Source organism: Thalassophryne amazonica, chromosome 4 (genome assembly GCF_902500255.1).
Source record: "Thalassophryne amazonica chromosome 4, fThaAma1.1, whole genome shotgun sequence".
Taxonomy (NCBI): domain Eukaryota; kingdom Metazoa; phylum Chordata; class Actinopteri; order Batrachoidiformes; family Batrachoididae; genus Thalassophryne; species Thalassophryne amazonica.
This window is the reverse complement of record NC_047106.1, coordinates 144,132,840-144,144,862: the sequence shown is the minus strand read 5'-3', so window position 1 is coordinate 144,144,862 and position 12,023 is coordinate 144,132,840. Positions and strand designations below refer to the sequence as shown.

Here is a 12,023-nt window from a genome sequence, read left to right as displayed (position 1 = left end):
GCGGTCTTCTTCGGGGCCGTACCCCTCCCAGTCCACCAAATACTGGAAGCCCCAGCCCATCCTAACGGACATCCAAAAGCCAGCGTACAGTCCAAGCCGGCTCGCCATCGATGATCCGGGCAGGAGGCGGCGCCGGACCCGGAGTACAGAGGGGTGAGGTGTGATGTGGTTTAACCCGGGACACATGAAACAGAGGATGGATCCGCAGTGAGGCCGGAAGGCTGAAGCCTCACTGCGGCTGGACTGATGACCTTAAGGATCTTGAATGGGCCGATGTAACGGTCCTGTAGCTTGGGGGAGTCCACTTTGAGGGGAATGTCCTTTGTGGATAACCACACCTCCTGCCCTGGCCGATACGCAGGGGCCGGGCCCGCCGACGGTCTGCATGGGCTTTTGCCCTCGTCCTGGCCTTTAGCAAAGCAGAACAGGGCGGCACGCCACACCCGACGGCACTTCCGTAGGTGGGCCTGGACCGAGGGCACACCGACCTCTCCCTCAACCACCGGAAACAACGGGGGCTGATACCCCAGACATACCTCAAAAGGGGAGAGGCCGGTGGCTGAAGACACCTGGCTGTTATGGGCATACTCGATCCAGGCCAAATGGGTACTCCAGGCCACCGGGTGCGCGGCAGTCACGCAGCGCAAGGCCTGTTCCACCTCCTGGTTTACCCGTTCTGCTTGCCCGTTGGTCTGAGGGTGGTACCCGGATGAGAGACTCACCGTAGCCCCCAGTTCCCGGCAGAAGCTCCTCCAGACTTGCGAGGAGAACTGTGGACCGCGATCGGAGACGATGTCTGTTGGAATCCCATGCAGCTGGACGACGTGGTGGACCAGGAGGTCCGCTGTCTCCTGGGCTGTTGGGAGCTTCGGGAGGGCCACGAAGTGGGCCGCCTTGGAGAATCGGTCCACTATCGTGAGGATGGTGGTGTTGCCCTGGGACGGCTGGAGGCCCGTGACAAAATCCAGGCCGATGTGGGACCAGGGGCGATGAGGCACAGGCAGCGGCTGTAGTAGGCCTGATGCCCTGCGATGGTCAGCCTTGCCCCTGGCGCAGGTGGTGCAGGCCTGGATATAATCCCGGACGTCGGCCTCTAGGGACGCCCACCAGAAGCGCTGCCGGACAACTGCCACAGTTCTTCACCCCTGGATGACAGGAGAGCTTGGAGCTGTGACAGAAGTCCAGGACTGCAGCCCTAGCCTCTGGTGGGACGTATAGTTTGTTCTTCGGCCCAGTTCCGGGGTCCGGGCTTCGTGCCAGGGCCTCCCGGACGGCTCTCTCTACGTCCCAGGTGAGGGTGGCCACGATAGTGGACTCCGGGATGATGGGTTCCGGTGGATCCGACAACTCCGCTTTGACTTCATCTTCATGTACCCGGGACAAGGCATCCGATCTCTGGTTCTTGGTCCCGGGACGGTAGGTGATCCGGAAGTCAAAACGGCCGAAGAACAGTGACCAGCGGGCTTGCCTGGGGTTCAGCCGCTTGGCGGTCCTGATATACTCCAGGTTCCGGTGGTCAGTGAAAACCGTGAATGGCACGGACGTTCCCTCCAACAGATGTCTCCACTCTTCAAGAGCCTCTTTCACCGCAAGGAGTTCTCGATTGCCGACGTCATAGTTCCGTTCGGGCCGGGGTCAACCTGCGGGAAAAATAGGCACATGGGTGAAGGACCTTATCGGTCTTCCCGCTCTGGGAAAGCACAGCTCCTATCCCTGAGTCCGAGGCGTCCACTTCAACCACTAACTGGCGACTAGGATCGGGCTGCACCAGAACGGGTGCAGACGAGAAGCGCCGTTTCAACTCCTTGAACGCGGCATCGCAACGATCCGACCAGGTGAAGGGGACTTTTGGTGAGGTCAGGGCTGTCAGGGGGCTAACTACCTGACTGTAGCCCTTAATGAACCTCCTGTAGAAATTTGCAAAGCCGAGGAACTGTTGCAGCTTCCTACGGCTAGTGGGTTGGGGCCAGTCTCTCACCGCCGCAACCTTGGCCGGATCAGGAGCGACGGAGTTGGGGGAGATGATAAACCCCAGGAAGGACAAAGATGTGCAGTGAAACTCACACTTTCGCCCTTCACAAACAGCCGGTTTCTCCAACAACCGCTGCAGGACCTGACGTACATGCCGGACATGAGTCTCAGGATCCGGAGAAAAGATGAGTATATCGTCTAGATATACGAAGACGAATCGGTGCAGGAAATCCCGCAAGACATCATTAACTAATGCTTGGAACGTCGCGGGGGCGTTTGTGAGGCCGAACGGCATGACCAGGTACTCAAAGTGACCTAAGGGGGTGTTAAATGCCGTCTTCCACTCGTCTCCCTTCCGGATCCGAACCAGGTGATACGCATTTCTAAGATCTAGCTTAGTGAATATTTGGGCTCCATGCAGGGGCGTGAACACTGAATCCAACAGGGGCAACGGGTATCGTTTACGAACCGTGATTTCGTTCAGTCCCCTATAATCAATGCATGGACGAAGTCCGCCGTCTTTTTTACCCACAAAAAAGAAACCTGCACCCATCGGGGAGGTGGAATTCCGGATCAACCCGGCGGCTAAAGAGTCCCGGATGTAGGTCTCCATTGATTCGCGCTCAGGTCGTGAGAGGTTGTACAGCCTGCTGGACGGGAACTCAACGTCTGGAACCAAATCAATGGCACAATCGTACGGACGGTGGGGGGGAAGGGTGAGCGCCAGATCCTTACTGAACACATCTACAAGGTCGTGGTACTCCACCGGCACCGTCCCTAGATTGGGCGGGACTCTGACCTCCTCCTTAGCCTGGGAACCGGGAGGAACCGAGGAACCTAACATACCCGATGGCAGGTCTCGCTCCACTGAACCACTACCCCGGACGGCCAATCGATCCGGGGATTGTGTTTTAACATCCAGGGGAACCCTAGAATCACGCGGGAGGTAGCAGGAGCCACAAAAAACTCGATCTCCTCCCGGTGATTTCCTGACACCACCAGAGTTACTGGTGGTGTCTTATGTGTGATTAGAGGGAGTAGGGAGCCATCTAGTGCCCGCACCTGCACAGGCGAGGTAAGCGCCACTAGAGGGAGCCCTACCTCCCTGGCCCATCTGCTGTCTAACAGATTCCCTTCAGAGCCCGTGTCCACCAGTGCTGGGGCCTTCAGGGTTAAATCCTCATAAAGGATTGTCACTGGGAGTTGTGTGGCAATATGGGTATGTCCCACGTGAGTGTTTTGGCCCACCCCTAACCCAGTGTCTAGGGGCGGGCGTTGGTGTTTTAACCACTCGGGGCAGTCCCTCACTTGATGCTCTATTGAGCCACAAACAAAGCACGCTCCGCGGACCAGCCTCCTCTGTCTATCTGGTGCCCTAAATGTGGCCCTGCTCATGTCCATAGCTTCGTCAGCAGGGGGAGCTGTCACCACACGGACCGTAGAGGCCGTGGAGCGTGGGGAGGGCGGAACTCGGTCGGAACCGGAAGGGAGAGGGACGGCGCGTGCCCGGCCACGCCCTTCGTCTCGTTCCCGACAGCGTTCTTCTAACCGATTGTCTAATCGTATAACGAGATCAATAAGCCCGTCTAAATCCTGCGGTTCGTCCTTGGCCACCAGGTGCTCCTTCAGAACTAACAACAGTCCGTTTACGAAGGCGGCGCGGAGGGCAGTGCTATTCCAGCCGGACCTCGCAGCCGCGATGCGGAAGTCGACTGCATAAGCAGCTGCGCTCCGGCGCCCCTGTCTCATTGACAGCAGCACGGTTGAAGCGGTCTCTCCTCTATTTGGGTGATCGAACACAGTTCTGAACTCCCTCACAAACCCATCATATATCAGAAGGAGCCGCGAATTTTGCTCCCAGAGCGCTGTAGCCCAAGCGCGTGCCTTGCCGCGAAGCAGATTAATCACATAAGCTATCTTACTAGCGTCAGTCGCATACATAACGGGACGTTGTGCGAGGACGAGCGAACACTGCATAAGAAAGTCCGCGCATGTCTCCACACTACCCCCGTACGGCTCTGGAGGGCTTATGTATGCTTCAGGGGAAGGTGGGAGGGGTCGTTGAACGACCTGTGGAACGTCACTGTTGCGCACAGGATCGACAGGAGGGGGAGCCGCAGCAGCGCCCTGAGGGCGCGCTTCCACCTGCGCGGCGAGAGCCTCCACCCTGCGGTTAAGGAGGACGTTCTGCTCGGCCATCAGATCCAGCCGAGCCGTAAAAACGGTGAGGATTCGCTGCAACTCACCGATCATTCCTCCTGCAGACGCCTGTGCGCCCTGCTCTTCCATTGGCCGTTCAACAGCCGGTTGACGCCCCTCGGGGTCCATGACGTAGGCCGAGATATCCTGTTGGGAAAGTGTAGGTACACGGACCCACAACAGGGGGCGCAAATGAACGGACAATGGATGAGGTCAAATAACAACACTTTACTGTTGTGAATGGGCACAACAAATACAATCAGATTACAACAATAGACAAAGCCAAATCACAAAAGGTGTCGTGTGGGCAGGCTCGAAGATAGGAGACGTCTGTCCAAAGCAGAACCGGAACCACACGATTTCCTCCGCCACCAGACCCCGGGAATACTGGAGCCGCCAAGTCCCGAACTCCCAGGTGGCAACTGCCTTCGCGTGTCGGACCTGGTACTGCTGGCGAGGAACAAAAGAACAATTAAATGTGGGCGCGTCTGCACCCAGGAATCCGCACGGCAGGAAAACTACCTCCACCACTCGTTGGAAAAGGAGTCAGCTAAACAACTCACAAAAGTCACAAAAGATCACTGTTAACCAGTCAGCTGAGCACGTTACCTTCCAGGTAGAACGATATCTCGGCCAAGAGGTGGAGACGTCGTCCTGCTGATATTCCCCTGCTGATCAGATGATTGGTAACAGCTGTTGCAGGTGATGCGTGACAGCTGTCACCCTGGCTGCTCCTGTAAGGCGACTGCGCCCTCTCGTGCCTGAAGCCCGCACTTCAGGCAGGGCGCCCTCTGGTGGTGGGCCAGCAGTACCTCCTCTTCTGGCGGCCCACACAACAGGATCTTGTCCGTTTTATATATATATATATATATATATATATATATATATATATATATATATATATATATATATATATATATATATATATATATATATATATATATATATATATATATAAAACCGTATAGCGGTTTTTGTCCGCTATACGAGGTCTGTCAATAAAATAATGGACCTTTTTATTTTTTTTAAACTATATGGATTTGATTCATAGGTTTTTACGTCAGACAAGCTTGAACTCTAGTGCGCATGTGTGAGTTTTTCCACGCCTGTCGGTGACGTCATTCGCCTGTGAGCACGCCTTGTGGAAGGAGTGTTCACGCCCCCTCGTCGGATTTTCATTGTCTGGAAATGGCGGAATGATTTGGACTTTTTTCACCGAAAGCCAGATAAATTTTTCAAATGGTTTCCAGGTGCCAGTCTCTAACAGCTTTTGAAAAAATTCTGATGGAAAAAAGTCCAAATCATTCCGCCATTTCCAGACAATGAAACTCCGACGAGGGGGCGGGACCACTCCTTCCACAAGGCGTGCTCACAGGCGAATGACGTCACCGACAGGCATGGAAAAACTCACGCATGCGCACGAGGGTTCAAGCTTGTCTGACGTAAAAACATATGAATCAAATCCATATAGTTTAAAAAAAAAATAAAAAGGTCCGTTACTTTATTGACAGACCTCGTATACATATAACAGATTTTGTCGGTTTTATACATATGATGGATTTTTTCGATTTTATCCAAATAACGTATTTTGTCAATTTTATACACATCGCAGTTTGTGTTGTGTGGGTCGCCCGAAGAGGAGGTACTGCTGGCCAACACCAGAGGGCACCCTGCCTGTAGACGGGCTTCAGGCACCAGAGGGCGCAGTTCGCCGCCAGGAGCTTCAGGAACCCTGACAGCTGTCACTCATCATCTCATCATGCCATCCATAAAAGCCTGGAGAAGACACCACACCCCTGCCGAGAAATCATCTGAAGTATTCAGGTAAACTCTCAGCCGTCTTTGTGCTTTGATCAGCTATGCTTATTGTTGCAACGTATTTTGCTTCTAAGCTCGGAAAGCTGTTAATCTGTGTTCTGAGTTTGTAGACATATCCTTTGTACACTCGCAGCTTGAGGCTGAGTTTGTGGAAGTCGAGAGGAGTTGGCGTTCCCGCTCCTCACTACTGCATTAATTAGTGTGAGATTGGATTCTGCACGAACTCTGAGTTGAGAAACAGGAGGTGGAGGTGTTTTCTCCCCTTTATCAGAACTCTGCTGACTGTTTACTGGGTGTGTGCTCACACACCCACTCTTGACTGTTTCTGCTTCCTGCCAGCAGTACCCGATCTGACAGCTGGAGACGGTGGCCACCTGGTGACTCGGGACTTGGCGGCTCCGGTGTGTTCAAGATCCGTTGGCGGTGGAAATCGTGAGGGTCCCGACTCCTATCTGGACAGGCGTCTCCTATCCTCGAGCCTGCCCACACGACACCAACTGTATAATTGACCGTAGTATTGAATTGTATTTGTATCCGTTGTGCACATTTCACAACATTAAAAGTGTTACTTTTTATTTCCATTGACCGTTCATTTACGCCCCCTGTTGTGGGTCCGTGTCATTACACTTTTACACAACAGTTTGTCCATTTAGACATATAATGGAGTTTTATACATAAAATAACAGATTTTGATTATAATGAACAAAATTCTCTGGTCCACCCAGAGAATTACTCCCATTATATGAGAGTTTTACTGTATTTGAAGTCATACGTCAAATGTTTCTAATTGTGTTTTTGTCAGGACATGTACTAAAATATTGAAACAGATGAACAATATATTTTATCTTCTGCATTATGCATCTCAATCAAGGGGTATTTCCACTGGTTTCATCTAAAGAGATTGAAGTGCGTTAGGAAAACCAGTGTGTGTGTGTGTGTGTGTGTGTGTGTGTCTGTGTGTGTTGCCCCCTCATCACTCAAAAGTGGCCATTATGTTCCAGTGTGTGTTCTTTCAGCACCTCATCCAATTCCATCCATCCATCCATTCATCCATTTTCTTCCGCTTTATCCGGAGTCGGGTCGCGGGGGCAGCAGCTCAAGCAAAACCTCCCAGACCTCCCGATCCACACACACCTCCCCTAGCTCCTCCGGGGGAACCCCAAGGCGTTCCCAAGCCAGCCGAGAGATGTAGTCCCTCCAGCGTGTCCTGGGTCTTCCCCGGGGCCTCCTCCCAGACATGCCCGGTACACCTCTCCAGCGAGGCATCCAGGGGACATCCGGAAAAGATGCCCGAGCCACCTCAACTAACTCCTTTCGACGTGGAGGAGCAGTGGCTCAACTTCGAGCTCCTCCCGAGTGACCGAGCTCCTCACCCTATCTCTAAGGGAGCGCCCAGCCACCCTGCGGAGGAAACTCATCTCGGCCGCTTGTACTCGCGATCTCGTTCTTTCGGTCATGAGCCAAATCTCATGACCATAGGTGAGGCTTGGAACGTAGATCAATCGGTAAATCGAGAGCTTCGCCCCCCTACTCAGCTCTCTCTTCACCACGATGGTCCGATACAGCGACCGCATCACTGCAGATGCTGCACCGATCCGTCTATCGATCTCACGCTCCATCCGTCCCTCACTCGTGAACAAGACCCCGAGATACTTAAACTCCTTCACTTGAGGCAAGGACACTCCACCAACCTGAAGAGGGCAAAGCACCTTTTTCCAGTCGAGAACCATGGCCTCGTATTTGGAGGTGCTGATTTTCATCCCGGACACTTCACACTCGGCTGCAAACCGCCCCAGTGCACCCTGAAGGTCCTGATTTGATGAAGCCAACAGAACCACATTCTGTGGGAGATTCTGTGGTTCCCAAACCAGACCCCCTCTACACCCTGGCTGTGCCTAGAAATTCTGTCCATAAAAATAATGAACAGAACCGGTGACAAAGGGCAGCTCTGGCGGAGGCCAACGTGCACTGGAAACAGGTTTGACTTACTATCGGCAATGCGAACCAAGCTCCTGCTGCGGTCGTACAGGGATCGGATAGCCCTTAGCAAAGGAGCCCGGACCCCGTACTCCCGGAGCACTCCCCACAGGGTGCCCCGAGGGACACGGTCGAACACCTTCTCCAGATCCACAAAACACATGTGGACTGGTTGGGCAAACTCTCATGGACCCTCGAGCACCCGATGGAGTGTGTAGAGCTGGTCCAGTGTGCCGCGACCAGGATGAAAACCACATTGTTCCTCCTGAATCCGAGGTTCGCCCATCGGTCGAATTCTCCTCTCCAGTACTCTGGAATAGACCTTACCGGGGAGGCTGAGGAGTGTGATCCCCCTATAGTTGGAACACACCCTCTGGTCCCCCTTCTTAAACAGAAGGACCACCACCCCGGTCTGCCAATCCAGAGGCACTGTCCCCGATCGCCACGTGATGTTGCAGAGGCGTGTCAGCCAAGACAGCCCCACAACATCCAGAGACTTAAGGTTCTCAGGATGGATTTCATCCACCCCAGGAGCCTTGCCACCGAGGAGCTTTCTAACCACCTCGGTGACTTCAGCCTGGGTAATGGATGAGTCCGCCTCCGAGTCCCCAGTCTCTGCTCCCTCTTCGGAAGACGTGACGATGGGATTGAGGAGATCCTCGAAATACTCCTTCCACCGCCCGACAACATCCCCAGTCAGGGTCAACAGCTCCCCACCCGCATCGTAAACAGTGCTGGTAGAGAGCTGCTTCCGCCTCCTGAGGCGTCAGGCGGTTTGCCAGAATCTCTTCGAGGCCAACCGATAGTCCTCCTCCATAGCCTCCCCGAACTCCTCCCAGACCCGAGTTTTGCCTCTGCGACCGGGCTGCGGCACGCTTGGCCTGCCGGTACCTGTCAACTGCCTCTGGGGTCCCACCTACCAACAAAGATAAGTAGGACTCCTTCTTCAGCTTGACGGCATCCCTTACTTCCGGTGTCCACCACCGGGTTCGGGGATTGCCGCCGCGACAGACACCGGAGACCTTGCGACCACAGCCACGAGCAGCCGCATCGACAATGGAGGTGGAGAACATGGTCCACTCAGACTCCATGTCTCCAACCTCCCCCAGGATCTGGGAGAAGCTCTCCCAGAGGTGGGAGTTGAAGACCTCGCTGACAGAGGGTTCCGCCAGTCGTTCCCAGCAGACCCTCACGATACGTTTGGGCCTGCCAGGTCTGACCGGCTTCCAACCCTCCCAGCGGATCCAACTCACCACCAGGTGGTGATCAGTCGACAGCTCTGCCCCTCTCTTCACTCGAGTGTCCGAGACACATGGCCGAAGGTCAGATGATATGACTACAAAGTCGATCATTGACTTCCGGCTCAGGGTGTCCTGGTGACACCCTGAGCCTCATCCAATTCATTACAAAATATTTATGCATTCATATATCTTGTTTCTGAGGCCCATGAGCCTTTGGGCCATAGGGCACCGGGCTCTATTGGTGCGTGCGTCCCTTCTTTTCTGGACTGTGAGTGTTACCTGATATTACCAGTGTGTGTGTGTGTGTGTGTGTGTGTGAAGTGCCTTGTTTCAAACACGGCGCTGTACTCCAGACTGGTGAAATCCAGTCCAGCGCTCCCTCGATGCATCCTTTATGTTTTTGTGACTGTCCCACACGCTGTGCTGAGTCCGGAGTGTCTCTGATACTCTGCCAACCCACACGTCTTTCTGTTGTCCATTTTTAAATTAAACATATAATATGCGTTCAATTGTTGGCTTGGTTTGCCTTCTGACAAACAAACTGCTCCAGAGTGTATTTGGGACTGGACCAAGACCACCTCCTCTCACATGTCTCGGCCCACTTATTTTGGTCATCAGCGTAGTGTCTTCAACCTGTCCAAAAGAACTACATCAAGGTGTCCACTTGAACCAGAGCTGCTTTGAAAACACCATGAAACCAACAATGCGGCCAATAACATGGCACCAAAACCTGCATTCTGACTGGGCCTGGTCGGTACTGACGGTATAGGACCCCACACTATAATGGAACGAGGTGCCTGGGCCCAACCCAAGGGACGAAGTGTGTTGTCCAAGGACACAGACAGGTTCTGTGACCAAGAATCAAGCCTGGGAGTCCCACTGTTTTGTTGTTGTTCATCATCTATGTAAGTGGTTTTCAAACTGCGAGGCGCGTCTCCCCCCCCCCTCCCCCACCCCCAGGGGGTGCCAGAGTTCTTCTTCAGGGAGCGTGAGGGATGGGTATCATGAACCGCTTCTTTGTGAGAATCTTTAAGAATTGATTCAATCACAGACATCATTAGCCTTTTTGCTTAACGATTCCCTTATCGGTCCTTCAGAGCGGCCTTTGTTTTTGAGGGTGTTTTACTGGGAAAATGATAATTTCTTTATGTTGATTACAGACAATGTTGGGTCTGGAATCAACCGCTTCTGTAACGGCTCCACTTTAAAGCGTGAAACAATGAAGCAGTGCTCTGACCTGCTGCTTCGTTGGTTCAGTGCTTTGCTGCTTTCCAGAAGCATCAACTCTGCTTCTTAACCCCTCTCAAACCCATTTAAAAATGTCAATTGTGAGTCACTTTTGTGTGGATTAAAGTCACTAACTGGGACTCTTGTTTTGTTGCAAGCAAGAAATGAGAATCGTCCTCCGTTCTGTTTGTACAGCTCCAAACGCTGCGCCGCTCTCTGCAGAGTCACGTTAGAGTCCGGCCCGAATTAGTAACTTCAAAGTGAATCACTGTTTTAAATTAAATGACACCTCTTTACAAACACTGGAACACAGACAACAAACTACAACAGAATAAAATGTTCTTTTTTCCTCCCAAAATGAGACATCCTGCATTCTTTATGAATTACATTGAGCCGGCTGAGCTCAATATCTGAAAGGAAATACTTTTGACAAAAACTACAGATTTTATTTCTATTTCTGTCCAGAGATCAAGGATCCAGTGATAAAGTTCATACTTATTTACTTTAAGACTCAATAAAATGTTGACATAGAAAAACCTGTAAAGCCTATTTTTAGTACACAGAAAATTCACAGGAGGTATCGATAAGGGAATCGATAAGGAATCAGATCGATAATGGCATTGATATTGATAAAATACGAATCCCTTATTATTTAGTTATGTCAAAGATGTTTAAAAACACACAGAGATCTTTAAATGTTTTAAAAAATGATGTTTAAAATGTTTACAAAGGCTGTAAAATGTGTAAATCCATAGACAGTTCCTTAAAAATACACAAATACTTTAAAAATGTGTTTAAGATGTGTAAAAGAATAAAAAGAAACACATGAAGATATTGAAACTGTGTCTATGTATATATGGGGGGGGCTCACTCCCCCAGACTTTGAAAACCCCTGATCTATGTAATCCTGCAGTTACGCTGCCCCTGTGGTTAATGCAGGTATTGCAACTCATAACAGTGATTGTCATTTCTGTGGACAAACTTTAAGAGACAGAAGGACCCTGTGTGTGTGTGTGTGTGTGTGTGTGTGTCATGAACAAGGAGCATGTCAGAACTTTAAGAAGGTGGTGCTGCTCACCCTGTGCAGGAGGACGAGGTTTTGGTTTTCCTGATGAAGGCAGAGATGGTCTTGGGCATCCTGCTGAGTGGCTCCTCATTCTCAGAGTCAGACACAACACTCTATTAAAACACACACACACACACACACACAGGTTTACCAAGTTATGAGGGGAAAAAGGCATTCCAGCTTGTTTCCCCAATGATCCCAGTTCTGATGTTAGACAGTATTTGTGCACCAGCTTAAACCTAAAACTTCCTGTTCAGAAAACCATGTTATATTTTGTCGAACCAATTTCATGATATCATCTTTATTTTCTGATGAAACGGTTGTGTTGCAGCTGATAAATGTTTTACTTTTAACAGATCACAGTGAATTTTCCAGACATTATGACTCGTTTCTTTTTCATGTTGACAGATGACTGATGAGTCCTAAATATCGTGTCGGAAGTCTCCCAGCCAGCAGAGTCCTTCCTGTCTGTGAGGTCCAACCCCACAGGAGACGTCTATAAAAATATATAAAACTCCTTCATA

General features: G+C 51.5%; 1 protein-coding gene across 1 annotated transcript in view; it reads right to left on the bottom strand.

Annotated features, from left to right (window-relative positions):
* The window catches only part of LOC117509064 (E3 ubiquitin-protein ligase RNF169-like), a 100,407-nt gene that overhangs the window by 8,630 nt on the left and 79,754 nt on the right, over positions 1–12,023 (bottom strand). Inside the window, exon 3 of the mRNA XM_034168873.1 lies at positions 11,512–11,612. Coding sequence (XP_034024764.1) covers positions 11,512–11,612 — 101 coding nt within the window. The remainder of the gene's footprint in view (positions 1–11,511; positions 11,613–12,023) is intronic.